General features: G+C 37.0%; 1 protein-coding gene across 2 annotated transcripts in view; it reads right to left on the bottom strand.

Annotated features, from left to right (window-relative positions):
• PURG (purine rich element binding protein G) overlaps window positions 1-15,251 on the bottom strand; it is a 39,802-nt gene that overhangs the window by 9,675 nt on the left and 14,876 nt on the right. The window contains exon 3 of one of the 2 annotated variants that reach the window (XM_044935691.2): window positions 8,124-9,848. The exons of the other annotated variant lie outside the window; for it this stretch is intronic. Coding sequence (XP_044791626.2) covers window positions 9,774-9,848 — 75 coding nt within the window. The 3' untranslated portion in view covers window positions 8,124-9,773. Of the gene's footprint in view, window positions 1-8,123; window positions 9,849-15,251 lie in introns of those variants that run through there. 2 annotated transcript variants of the gene reach the window in all.

Here is a 15,251-nt window from a genome sequence, read left to right as displayed (position 1 = left end):
GGAAGGGATACATGAGAACTGGCGTGAGAAAAATGTTCTATGTCTTGATACTTGCCCAAACTGACTGACTGGTATAAGAACTGTATGTAAATTAAACTTGAATATAAAACGTTCAACAGCATTACGACTAAGCAAAATATACCCACTGAAGAACCATCGTGAAGGTTGGTGTCACTTCTCTTTTTTCATGTCAAAACTTCTACCCTCACCGTGCCCCACAGAGAGCAACATATCCCAGAATGGGGTCTATGATGTACTCTGCAGACAACATGGATTTTGTATCAGCACACTAAACCCAAACAGGCTCTTTGTAACTGGAGAAAAATTAAGACACATTCTTTTATTGACCACAGTAAATGTGTCTTTATATCTAAGAAAAGATATAAAACATCTGTTTCAAATACACCATAGAATTGGGACTTCCCTGGCGGTCCAGTGGTTAAGATTCCATGCTTCCCATGCAGAGGGCAGGGGTTTGATTCCTGGTCAGGGAACTAAGATCCAGGATGCCCCGCCTGGTATGGCCAAGCAAACAAAAAAACTCCTAGAATGTGAAAGGTTTTCCAAGTCAGATTTATTCATGTGAAAATACTAATTTATACACACAGAAAAAAAATCAATTAAAAATTTGGCTCAAATGCTTAAAAGTATGGCCTTCGTGGCAGTATGGCCTTCAATCCTGTTTTGGTTCCCCAAGGAAGTGTGAATGCAGGTGCAGCAGTAGTGACCACGAATAGTAGTGACCACTAGTATCTACAGCAGGTCGATGAACGTAAAACATTTAGGTGGCAAGGAAACAAAATTTTATCTTATGCTGTGGTGGCAGTGAAGTCGCTAAGTTGCGTCAGACTCTGCGACCCCATGGACTGCAGCCTGCCAGGCTCCTTTGTCCACGGGGCTTCCCAGGCAAGAATACTGGAGTGGACTGCCATTTCCTCCTCCATTTCCTTGTGCTACCTGGTGTGTAATCAAGCGTATACAGTATGCCACGTTTTAAAACTAATTCAATGCCACTGGTTGGGGCCTAATTTTTAATGATTAGCTCTCCACTTCAAATCTAAGGGGCCAAGCTCATTGACGTTAAAGAGGTGACAATCAGAGGTAAAATGTTCAAGGAATTCCCAATTTCCTATAGAAATAATCTTATTACACTACTGGACAATTCTAAAAATAAAGTGAAGAAGTTCTACTGGTTCTGAGAAGAAAATAGTAATACCCGGACATATCCTGAAGAGAATTTATGTGCAAGTGATGCCAAGTATTCATGGGCAAAATTAAGACCATAATGAAAACCAGATACTTATTTCTCCAAATTATTTCTTATTTTAATTCCATTTCTAACCTACCGAAGGCTTATGCTGTCCTAAACTGACGTGTTATACAAAGGCATCTAAAACATCTAATTTAAGTGCTATTCATCATTTCCACCAGAGTAGAGGGAAGAAACGGAAAAAGTAAGCCCTTTCCCCAGCACAATGCCTGCCCGTAGGAGGAACTCAATAAGGATGCGTGGAATCAATGAATGAATGCTTTCATTTCCTGGAACTGTCATTTCTTACCTCACACAATGACTTCTTACTATACATTAAAACTTCAGTGTGATTGAAAAGGAAAAACATAGGCACATACTTAGTAAAAAAAAAAAAGTAATGCTCTGGGGGTTTCCCTGGCGGTCCAGTGGTTAGGACACTGGGCTTCTACTGCAGGGGGCATGGGTTCAATCCTGGCTGGGGAAGTAAGATCCCACATGCCACACAGCGTGGCCAGATAAGTTTAAAAAAGTAAATAAAATGAAAGTAGTGCTCTGAAACCCCATCATTATCACTGTTATTGCTATTGTTGACCCAAAAAGTTGTATCAACATACACTGATGTAATTGGAAAACAACAACAATAAATTGCTACATGATAACCTAGATGTTGGAGAAGGCAATGGCACCCCACTCCAGTACTCTTCCCTGGAAAATCCCATGGATGGAGGAGCCTGGTGGGCTGCAGTCCATGGGGTCCCCGAGAGTCAGACATGACAAAGCGACTTCACTTTCACTTTTCACTTTCATGCATTGGAGAAGGAAATGGCAACCCACTCCAGTGTTCTTGCCTGGAGAGTCCCAGGGACGAGGAAGCCTGGTGGCTGCCGTCTATGGGGTCGCACAGAGTTGGACACGACTGAAGTGACTTAGCAGCAGCAGCAACCTAGATGTTTAGCTATAAAAAATTTCCTTTTAAAAACTCAGTTGACACTAAAGGACACCATTTGCTTTTCTAGAGGCAGTGATAAAAACTTATATAATTAATGGCATGGGTAGTTGTATGATGCTTCAGATAAATATTTTCTGAGATAGTGAGAGGTTTAAAGGTTCATAAGCACCAAAGAAAAACAGAATGCCAGGTGCTAGAAGATAGAAGAAATATAGTCCAAGATGATATAAAATGAGGAAAAGCTCAGTATTAGAATGACAGTCTATAGGAGCCTCTTTTATGACGGTAACTGGGACCTCAATTATAATGGTTACTTCCTGGTTAAATAAGGGTTAGAGTGTGTGTCAACTATCAAACAGCTATTTTTCAGAAGAAAAAAATGACTCACAAACATGATCTTGTTTGTAATAGCTTTCAACTTTAAAATAAATGGGTGAGAGAAGTCTTGTAGCTAAGAGAAAATAAACACATATTTTAAATGAATCACATATTCCACCCCCAATAGATTTTGAAGCAAACTAATACAGAAGTAGGTATTAGGTAGTGGGAAGACCATTTAATAAAGTTTAGCTCAAGTTCTGAAATGCCTAGTTAAGTGATTTTGGACAAGACACGTAACATCTTTAATGTTTTTCCTATCTGGTATAAGAGACTCGGGTTCTATCCCTGGGTTGGGAAGATTCCCTGGAGTAGGAAACGTCCACCCACTCCAGTATTCTTGCCTGAAGAATCCATGGACAGAGGAGCCTGATGGACTACAGTCCATGGGGTTGCAAAGTGGGACAAAATTGAAGCGACTTGGCACAGCATAGCACATAAAATGAAGGTGTAACTGCAAAGATTCCTATGTTGGTTGGGGGTGGGGTAGGGGGAAGTTGAGGCAGATGAAGACAAGAAAATCCTAGGTTGTCAAGTCACTAAGGATACTTACACGAATACTAGGAAACAGGTGATTACAATCCTTTTAGCTGTGGGGCAACTGGCCCCAAATTATGCAGACTGCCAAACGATCTTCTTTTAAAAAAAGTCAAGCAAAGCATTTCTGTTTTCCTCCAGCAATAAAACCATGCTTTGATACTTCCTTGTCTGCAGATTATTCACTTTCTTAATGGCGTCTTTTGATGGGCAGAAGATTTTAATTTTGGTCAAGTCTAGTTTTTTTTTTCTTTTATAAAAGTTAGTGCTTTTTGTTTCCTGCCCAAGAAATTTCTGCCTACACAGTTGTTGGCTTTTATATTTTACTGAAAACAGCTTCAACAGATTTTAACTAACCCAACTCCCTTGTTGCAGCTGTACCTGACAGAGTTACTCTGGTAAAAGGAAACTTCCACTTCCTTCCAATTTTGCATACTTTTGTTCTACTTTCTGGAGAACTATCCACTTTAAGGGTTGGAAAGAATTAATAATGAGGTTAAGTTTATTAAATGCTTATTATGTGACAGAAACTTTGCTAACAGCTTTATGTATCTTTAAAGTGAAAGTGAAGACACCCCATTGTGTCCGATTCTTTGTGACCTCATGGACTGTAGCCTACCAGGCTTCTCCATCCATGGAATTTTCCAGGCAAGAATACTGGAGTGGGTTGCCATTTCCTTCTCCAGGATATCTTTGTGACCCAGGGATTGAACCTGGGTCGCTAGCATTGCAGGCAGACAGATGCTTTACCATCTGAGCCACCAGGGAAGCTCAGTTTAGCCACCTAAGCTTATGTATCTTAGGATGCTGAATTTTCTTGAAGAGCATTTTGGCTGACTATAGGTTCTGTGGGGCAAGGAACCTTATCTGTTTTGTTTTTGATACATCCTTTGGCCCAGCACATAGTCATTATAAATGGAAAGCTGATTGAATAAATTCTCACAATGATTCTAAAGAGGTATAAAATTTGTCCCAAATTACACAATATGTGACAAAATTTGATCTTGAACGCAGGACTGGCTGACATGAAAGTCTGTTCTATACTCTTTACCATTCTCTACTAGACTACTGACACTGCCTGATACCTCTGTGGGGAACCGGTACCTAGAAATACAGCTGAAATTATTGCCATAGGTTAAGGGGGTGGACAAAATGCACTGAAATTATTTTATTCCTCTGAAAGCAAAAAGCAAACATGGATTTTCTACTAAGCTCCTTCATGATAATCCTAGGTGTATTGACCTTCTTATATTTATAGCTATGTGATTATTTATGCAGATTGAGCCACATGAAAGTTTTATGGTCACAGAAATATATGCAGAGATAAATTCAATCTCCAGGTGAGAATTTAGAATTCAGCCTGCTAATTCCTCAGTGAGGCTAGAAGTGAAAGTGAAAGTCGCTCAGTCATGTCCAATTCTTTGCAACCCCATGGACTATACAGTCCATGGAATTCTCCAGGCCAGAATACTGGAGTGGGTAACCTTTCCCTTCTCCAGGGAATCTTCCCAACCCAGGAATCAAACCCAGGTTTCCCGCATTGCAGGCAGATTCTTTACCAGCTGAGCCACAAGGGAAGCCCAAGAGTACTGGAGTGGGTAGCCTATCCCTTCTCCAGGGGATCTTCCCAACCCAGGAATCGAACCAGGGTTTCCTGCTTTGCAGGCAGAATCTTTACCAACTGAACTATGAGGGAAGCCCCCGTGAGGCTACAAAACCATGGTTAACTGGGAATGCTAGGAACAATTCATTTATTCAATGGAACTTCCTAGTCAGCAGTTTTAACCACAATGCTCTTGAGCCTGTTGAAATTCAAATATTCCTAGTATGTATGATTATTTTGATTTTCTGCTTCAATAAATATAACAGTGAACATGATAAAATTTTGTGTGTGGATGAAGATTACTGCACTGTTAACTATTATAATGATATAATGGAAGAAGATGTGGGTTCTTGAGTTAATTTGCTAAAAACTTGGAACATCTGTTTCAAACGGGTTTCCAAAAAAGCCTGCTTCTAACTTATTATGTGGTCATTTATCTCTTGTTCGTGAGCGTGTAGGGGAAAAAAAAAATCACCGATTGACTTTTAATTATTAATTGAATTTACTGTGCAAATCAAGTAGTTTTCTCTCTTAAATTCTCCAAATAACATGTTTGAAGACTACAATGCAACGCAATGCCATGACAGGACTCGTGTCTACAGGAGGGGATTTGTATTCTAGTCAATAGGATCCAGTTCTGGGAGGTTCACTAAGGTAGGAAGCTCAGGAAAGAGGGTCAAATTCTCAGTAACTAGCGACTGAATCTAGACAGGTGGTTTCTGTATAGACATGCGCACCAATATAATGATTTGACATGCTTTCCGCCAGGGCCAAAATACATCAAAGATTCAGTGTAGAATTGCACCTAAAGATGTAACAAAAACAGGAAAGTAACTAGAATGCATTAAAAAATATTTTATTTAGTTATAAAAAGTATGTACTTAATTTGAACAAATTTTACCATTTAAAATGTCTATAGTTTTATTATGAAGGCTTCAACAAGCCGTGGGCTTCTTATAAACTTTGGTTATTTTAGTAGATCGCTAAGTGATTTATAGCAAACTGTTTAACCTGCCTGGACCTGTTTTCTTCATCTGTTAAGTGAGGTTAGTGATACTGACCTAAACTCATCTGAATTAGTATTTTCATCAGGATGAAATGAGATCCAATATATGAAAGAACTTTGAAAAATGTCAAATTACATGAAAATTATTATAATTTAAAAATCCCATAATTCTTTTTTAACATTTAATTAGAAAATATTTTAGCAGCAATGACCATTTATAGAAAAACTTTCAGGATAAATGAATCTTTTGTACCAAAAATAATTGAATTTATCCATTAATGGCTCTTCACTGCAATGAGTCTACAGTGAAAATTATTACAGCTGTTGATTTACACAGACACAGCTGAATCAGGTTTACTGCATTCAGCTAAGACACTGGTGAGTAATTCATAGTTGAGAACATGGATGGATTTTGTATATCAATCCAGACATATGGAGAGAAAAGGAGTGCATGAAGATATTGTATACATTATGAGAATGAAATGAAATTAAAGTGAGATGAATACAAAGATCTGGGGCAGGGAGGACAAATATGTGACATGAATGTTACTACTCCACGCTTTCCTCATCCTCCCCCCAGCTCAACCCCATGGACACACAGAAGTCACAGCGGTCTTAGGATAAGCCTGCCTGGGACTCCATAATCTCCAACCTTAGAGCTCAGGAAGTCATCACCATTTGAACACAGCACATGAGATGAATCAGAATCATTATTTTCATCCTAGGACATTAAAAGAGACTTGGAATGGAAAAATGAAAAAGACACATGTATCCCATTGTTCAATGTAGCACTATTTACAATAGCTAGAACATGGAAGCAACCTAGATGTCCATCGACAGATGAATGGATAAAGTAGTTCTGGTACGTATACATAACAGAATATTACTCAGCCATAAAAGGAATGCATCTGAGTCAGTTCTAATGATAGATGAACCTAGAACCTATTATACAGAGTGAAGTAAGTCAGAAAGAGAAAGATAAATATCGTATTCTAATGCATATATATGGAATCTAGAAAAATGGTATTGAAGAATTTACTTACAGGGCAGCAATGGAGAAACAGACATAGAGAACAGACTTATGGACATGGGGAGAGGGGAGGAGAGGGTGAGATGTATGGAGAGAGTTACATGGAAACTTACATTACCATATGTAAAATACATGGTCAACGGGAATCTGCTGTATGGTAGACGGGAGGGAAGTTCAAAATGGAGGGGATATGTGTACACCTATGGCTGATTCATGTTGGTTTGATAGAAAACAACAAAATTCTGTAAAGCAATTATCCTTCAATAAAAAAATAAATTAATTTAAAAAAGAGAGACTTGGAATGACAGAGAAGACAGAGATATTGTTTAAAGTAGTATGACTGTAGTTCTCTAAATTGGCATCAATGAAATATATCCTAAATACCATAACAGATGCAGATCATTCATCACATTTAGAAAATAAATTGTTCAAGGGAAAAGTACATACAACTTTTACAACAGCTCCAAACATACTTATATTTACCAATACATGGCCAGGCCTGTGGCAGACAATCAGATGAGTATCCAGTGAATGGAAAAAAATGACAGATTGATTAGGCTCCAACAGTTGCTTTGAATCAAATAACTTTGGACATGGCCCACTTCAAGCTAATGGTGGTGGAATATTATTCTTTCATAAATCACTGTATCTTGAGTTCTTAGTGCAAGGGCTGGCAGAGAGCAGCCACTTAATACTCACTGAGTGAATACAAGAACAGGATCATTTATCTATTAAGCAAGGGACAAAATATTTCTGAAGTAAAATTTAGGATGGGCAGGAAACCAAAGATCTCATATGCTACAAAATTTGTGAGTCAGTTGTTGGAATAAGATGACATAGTGTTTCTTATCAGGTTTTTAAACGATCACTTTCATTCCCACTTGTCATCATTCTGATTTGTCTGTTAAGTACTGTGATCTTCAGGTAACAAGATTTCAAAGGCAAAACAGGAATAGGAACACTTGTGATTAAATGAAGAGGGATGATTTTAGTCATCAGTCCAGGGCAAGGTGTAGAGGGGAATAAAAAAGAGGAAGAAAAAAACAGCCTCTGGTTTTAAACTTAATTCAAGTTAAGGAGATGGGATTTCTGTACAGGAAAGTTAAGTTTACATTTTTAAATATATTTAATCATGTTCTAGGCTGTGTCTAAAAAAAAAACCTTTTGGAACTAGAAGAATGGCCTTTTGAAAGTTTTTAGTATACAGGACCAAAAGATAAGTTTGCTGCTGCTGCTGCTAAGTCGCTTCAGTCGTGTCCGACTCTGCGCGACCCCATAGACGGCAGCCCACCAGGCTTCCCCGTCCCTGGGATTCTCCAGGCAAGAACACTGGAGTGGGTTGCCATTTCTTTCTCCAATGCATGAAAGTGAAAAGTGAAAGTGAAGTCGCTCAGTCGTGTCCGACTCTAGCGACCCCATGGACTGCAGCCTACCAGGCTTCTCTGTCCATGGGATCTTCCAGGCAAAAGTACTGGAGTGGGGTGCCATTAAGCAACTGTAACTAAACATGAAGGATGCCAAGAAAGAAAGGATGACCAGTTAATGTCAGATGAAATGGTTAAGATGTGGGGAAAATAAGAAAAGGTCACAGAACCAAGTTGAAGGTAACTTCAGAAGTTTCATGACTCCATGGATATAGAAATTGAAAGGTTCTTCTGATCCAATGCCCACACTGCTGATAAACAAGCTGGGGCCCACAGCAGTGAAAAGACCTACTCTAAGCCTACCGAGGGGCGTCCCAGGGGGCTCAGCGGTAAAGAATCCACCTGCCAAGCAGGAGACTCAGGGTTCAACCGCTGGTCAGGAAGATCCCCTGGAGAATCCAATATCCCTGCCTGAAAAATCCCACGGACAGGGGAGCCTGGTGGGCTACAATCCATGGGGTCACAGAGTCAGACATGACTTAGCATCTAAACAACAAGCCTATCTTGAAAACACCAGAGCTGGGGCTTTCGAATGATAATACACAACACAGCGCTCTCAGCCTCTGCACCACACCTCTGCATACCAGGAGAGCAAAGGCGAGACCTTAGGATTCTTTAAAGTCCATGAATGCTTGAAATAATAGTGCAAATAATACACACTTGAAATTTTTTTTTGCTTTATAAATTATAGCACAGATAAGAGTGAGTAATCTGGCACCCACAGTCATTTTACAGTTATTTTCGAAACAAAATTATTAAAACAAACTTGTCAGTCAGAATTGAATTATTAAAATCTAATAATCAAATTTCACATTTATCTAAAATTAATTTTTCCATATAAATCATGTTTCCATCAAAGTGTAGATTTTCTATAATATGTCTCATGTCAGAAGCAAATTACCTAATAATCAAATTTCATGTTTATCTAAGATTAATTTTTTCCACATAAATCGTAAATTTCCATCAAAGTGTAGATTTTCTATAATATGTCTCAGATCAGAAGCAAATTACCTAATGGAAGGTACTGCTTGAATCCCAGCTTGGCACATCAGTAAATATAATATTGGGAGTCTTCTTCCAAAAATGAGTCAAACAGTAAATGGTAGTGATTAACAAACCAAATTGCACGTAGTTACCTAATAACCCAAAAGATCCTTAAATAGAAGTACTGTTCAGCATGCGTAAAGAATATTAGAAACTAGTTTTAATTATTATAAGTCACACAGGCAGTACTAATTCTACGTAAGTTTAATCTTATAATTGATAAAGTAAACAGCTGTCAAAAAATTAAAAAAAGGCTCAGAACTTGGGGGAATTTTCAGACTGGAGTTTACTACATTAAAGAGTCCCAATTGGCAAAACATTAATGCCTAGCTTATGTTAGAGACTACAAAGAGAGGCGAGATTAACTTCTGGGTTGTTAACAGCATGTGCCCTGAGGATTACATGACACTAAGAGAAGTTCTGTGTTTTGAGGGGTGACAATGGTGGGCAATAGAGAAAGATCATAAATAGTGATGGGAGGGAGTCCCCTGGCAGTCCAGTGGCAGTCCAGTGGTTAGGACACAGCACTTTCACTCCCGAGGGTCCAGGTTCAATCCCTGGTGGGGGAACGAAAATTCCACAAGGTGTACAGTGTGGCCAAATTATATATACAGTGATGGGAGCACTGCAAAGAAAAAAATAATTGCTTAGTATGTTACTGAACCAGATGCACTCCAACTCTTTCATTAAATCTTTTTAACTCAAAATTTTTTTCCCCTTACTGAGAAAACATTTCTGATTTTTAATAGAAATAAAAGAAGTAACAAAATTCAATTTTAAGGAATTTTCTTTGAAATATTATCACTCTTGTTGCAACATGTCATTAAAGAAAAATCTAGGTGCTACAAAAAGTATGGAGATGAAACTCATGATACACCGATACTATAAATTAGTAAAATGAAGATTCAATTATCATTATTCAAGAATCATGATCAATTAGTTTTTGTGCCAGTTCCAAGATACTTATTTATTTATTTTTATGGCTGCCCTGCACAGTATGTGGTATAAGTTTTCAGTCAGGGATTGAACCCACATCCCCTGCATTGGAAGTGTGATGTTTTAACCACTGGACCACTACATAAGTCCCAGTTCCAAGATAATTTAAGCCAAAAAAATTGATTGTTTTCCTTATGTCAAGAACATAAGCATAATTCTTATAATTATAGCATTTTTGGTTATTTAGATGGATACTGCTTTATTGAATTCTTGAAAAATTTTAAGAACAGAGTAAGAGAAACTTTTTGAGGAAAAACTTGAAGAGTTTTGAAAATGTTTCTTGGGTTGAGTTTTTTTCTCAACTGCCAATGATTTTGAAAATACCATGTTAAACACTTTACTTGCAGAAAATGTATTTTTATTTATGGCTAGGGGCCTGGTGGGCTGCCATCTATGGGGTCGCACAGAGTTGGACACGACTGAAGCGACTTAGCAGCAGCAGCATTCCTCCCAAATTAGGTTTCTAATAAAGCTACTTAAAGGTAAACAGTTTTGTATTGTACTAAGCAAAGATTCTGAAATCACCTAGTGAACATCAACACTGTCAAACACCAGAAAAATTTCCAATCTATTATATTATACAAGTAAAATTTCAATCTATTATATATACAAGTATATACTATACAAGTAATCTATTATATTATACAAGAATTGTCTAGTAGAAGACAATTCTAGGATGTACATAGGAAAAGTCTAGGAAATTCCAGGATTTAGCCTAATTGCACTGGTAACTAACTGTAACTTCAGACTTCCAACAAACAGGCACAAAGATTCCATTGGAATCCTCTCAGTCTCAGGAAGAATAAAGGGTTACCTTTCCCTGTAAATCAAGTTTCCAGAATAAAATATCCTCATTCATAGTCACCCAAAGATTATAAGGGGCTCTTAATAGAAGCATAATTGTCCTGTAATTGTAAATCTTTTTGCATGATAATTATAATAATATAGGATATATAAGGATTCTACTTGGAGAGCTAAGTAGCAATAATTATAAACCCATTATTGATGGAAGAACAGTTAAGGAAGTATCTTGCTTATTGAGAAAAAAGGTTGAGAAGACAGTAGAATGGGGGTTGCCAGGAGATGGGGATGGTAGGATGAGGAATGTTTAATGGGTATAGAGTTTCAGTTTTGGAAGATGAAAAAGTTTCAGAGACTAGTTGTATAACAAGCTGAATATATTTAAACACCAATGAACTATATACTTAGAAATGGTTAAGGTAGTACATTTCTTGTTATGTACTCTTTTAAACACACATAAACACAAGTTGAGCAAGATTAGAAGTGAGGAATTCAGATTGATTAAGGGTATGTTTTTCTACTTCTACTAAATTGTAAGTTATAGCTGAAAAAAATAAGGCTGAGGCAAGTTATTCAAGACTTGATCAACTTGTGAGAAGACAAATTACCTATGGATTTGATTTGGGCTGGAAAGACTCAGAATATCTTGGTTGAAAAATCTGGGGAGAATGTAACTGGTAGGTACACGTCAAGAAGTTTGAACCTGAATTTTGGAGGAGGGGGAACTGACATTCCCAGTGATCATTGCCCAGAAAGCTAGCCAATGAATACTGAAGTGGATAGCCATTCCCGTCTCCAGGGGATCTTCTCGACCCAGGGATTGAACCCAGGGAATCCAAATCTCCTGCACTGCAGGCAGACTCTTTACCATCTGAGTCACCAGGGAAGCCCCTAATATGACAGCACAAAATCTTAAATACTTGGATTTGTGTATTCAGCCTCTCTTAGAGAGCTACAGATATTACCTGTTAATAATATAACCAAAAACTCATCTTCCATCGTGTTATGGCTGACAGTATTAAAATTTAAGCAATTTCAGCTACAAAAATGATATGGAAGAAGGACTGTAAGTCTAAGACAAAGAATGGCCTCTAGACCATCTGTATCAGAATGAAAAAAGCCAATCTCAAACTTCACTCTGGACCAACAAAATCAGAATCTCTAGGGATGGGGACAAGAACCTGCATTTTTAATTACTATGTATGTTAATGTTTCAGAATGTCTAGGCTGAATTTTGGCTTCAATACGTAGTACATGGGATCTTAGTTCACCAACTAGGAAGCAAACCCACATCCCCTGCATTGGAAGGTAGATTCTCAACCACTGGACCACCAGGGAGGTTCTGGGCTGATTTAAAGGGAGAAAATGCTGTCATTTTAATGGAAGTTAGAACCCATTAAAGGCAAATATAAAGTTTAATGCCAAACGATATTCTTGATGACATCATCATGACCATGGTCCTTTGAGTTCTTCACAGGCACAGAAGAGATTTTCTGCTGTGTTAAAGGAGGGACCATTAGATTAACACAAAATTCTCTTGAAGCATTAGAAGAGACACATTTCTAGGTGGGTCACATGACAGTTTTCTGCTCCAAGGGCCAGTTGTCTGGCTAAGTTAGAAAATTTCAGAACTACAATGAGAACTTTATAGCTCTAAAGCAGAGACGACTTTAGCCAAATAGCAAATATTTGGCATGAATGTTGTTCTTCTCTCTTTCCCTCTAGATGCAAATTTCAAATTCTCAATGCAGCACTTTAGGGCAGCCAACCAATTATAGTAACAAACAAGATGAAGCCAATTTGTCCTTACTTCTCCAAGGCATGGAAGGGGATGCAGAAAGAACTGGTCTCTCTTTATAATTTTATACACACACACACACACACACACACACACACACACGATAATCTTGTAGAGTAAAATTTAGTTAGCTAAATAGTTAGAAATATATAATACATATACAGTTTATAGACTTTGCCATAATATATTTCAATGTATTCAGGTCTCTCTCTTAAAGGTATTAGTACTTGTCCTTATGAAATTTGGATATGTTACAGTATCACAGAAAGCACAAATGGCTTAAGAAGTGACCAGAAAAAAAAGTGGACTCTCCAAGTGAGAATTGAGTTTCATATTGGTTTACATTAGATCCCTGAATTTAGATATTATTGCCACTAATATCCTTCAGCCTTTTGTAAAGCCTTGAAATTCTCCAGGAGAGAATCACACATATTATTTGCAACAATAATCAACTTTCTCAGAAGCCTAATCTCTAATACAGACCATCCAAGCTGAAATTAGCAAACTTCACAGCTTCTTTCCATCTTAAATTAGTAGCGCAAAAAAAAAGAAGTGAAAATATTATTTTATTTCTTCAACCTTCAAACAGAATTTAATCTGGATTTCTATAAAGAAAACCTTTATTTGATAATATCCAATAATTTGGTTTTCCAATTTACCATACTGTCATGGCTTTTCAAATAAGCCTGTATAAGTACTTTCAAAAAAGCAAAAATAATACTAAATTTATTCCTTTAAAAATATCCTTTCTGAAAAGAATGATTAAAAATAAAAAATTTATTATGAAAATTAAAGTTGGATTTCATTTGGAAGGGCAAATTTCATGGAATCTGTCTTAAATAATTCATTTAAGTAGTGAAGCTCATGAAAATTAGAAAGCTGCTTCTTGTTTCACAATAACAAGTGGTGGGAGGAAGTGACAAAGTTCCTCTTTTTTCAGAATAATATTAGAAAAATTGAAATCACACTTCTTTATCCTGTTAAATTAAGAGGACCTGACTACAAAAGTTCTAACCATTATTTCTAAGAAATTCACTCTAAGTAGAAAAGAGTTATCAAAGTTACAACAGTCCAGATATTTTTCTGATTTATTAATTACCTTTATGCATCATGTGTGAGGGGATCTTCTCCACCCAGGGATCAAACCCAGGTCTCCTGCACTGCAGGCAGATTCTTTACCAGCTGAGCCACTAGGGAAGCCCATCTCTGCTAGATCAGCAGTTAATCTTTTTCACAATTAGGAATTTGCTCATTGTGAATTCACTCATTCACTCATTGTGAATTCATTCATTCACTCACTAATCACTGAAGCTGGAAAGAGAAGTTAATGAACTTGCAGAACCACCAAGTGTATACATATGAATTTAGTATTTCTGATAGGATCTGATCCACTAAAATGACAGCTGCTAAGAGTTTACATATAGTCATATTTATTAATTATATTTATATATAAAATAGCTATTAATTTTGATCAACATGCTAATTATAGAATGTCCTCAAGTTGGCAAACATAAGATGAATTATTCTTAAATATGTTAGTTATATTTCCAAATAATATTCCCAGTGAGTATTTTGGTGAAGTATCTCTAAATTTAAATCAATGGGTCCAATTGTTAATCTGAAAAAGTACTATAGTGTGTATTTCCTCTATCCTCTGCATATAGATAGGACTCAGGAAGATGGTGAAAATATTAGTCTTTCAAAATAAATTATACTGTATCTCTTACCACTTATGGATCTTGAGAGCTAAGCAGCATTTTAAGTTTTAACCTTTATTATCTGTTTACCTAGCCTATTTTAGTAATTATGAACCTCTGAAGTACATGGAGTATATCACAAAATGTAAATTTAAGGGACCAAACTAATTGCAAGGTCCCTTCAAGTCCTAATACTTAGTATTCACTAAAACTTGTATTAACAATTCTTGAGTATAGAATTATTCACTTTCCTTTAGTAATAATTGTCTAGCAGTTATTAATAAATCAAAAATATGTTACAGTCTCCATAAATCTGAAAGCTAAGCTTTTCATATAAGGATTCATAAGGGTTAATTCCAATCAGAATTATCTCAAGATAGCTGTCAAAAAATCAGAGGGAACTAATAAGTTCTTAAATGTAATGAAAGGGTAAAAAGGGAAGAAAATAATTCTTTACCTAACCTCTAGTCAATTTATTCAAAAAGGTTAAAATATGAAAGTGAATGGCATAAAGCAGAAAGAGTAGGATGGCAGAAAAAGTTGCAAAAAACCATCTTTTTGTCAACTTTGAGATTTGTAAACTTAAAGCAGAAGGAATAATGCTGGATCTTTTTCCCAGCAAGATGCTACAGTTGTCTTGATCCAAGTTTCTGCTTCAGCATCTTGTGTAGCTAAGGTAGAATCATATCAGCCTAGAGTACTGCTCCTTAAGTTTGGTCCCCAGATTGGCCGCATG

This window comes from Bubalus bubalis, chromosome 1 (genome assembly GCF_019923935.1).
Source record: "Bubalus bubalis isolate 160015118507 breed Murrah chromosome 1, NDDB_SH_1, whole genome shotgun sequence".
Taxonomy (NCBI): Eukaryota; Metazoa; Chordata; class Mammalia; order Artiodactyla; family Bovidae; genus Bubalus; species Bubalus bubalis.
The sequence above is the reverse complement of the archived record's forward strand: the minus strand, read 5'-3'. Positions and strand labels throughout refer to the sequence as shown.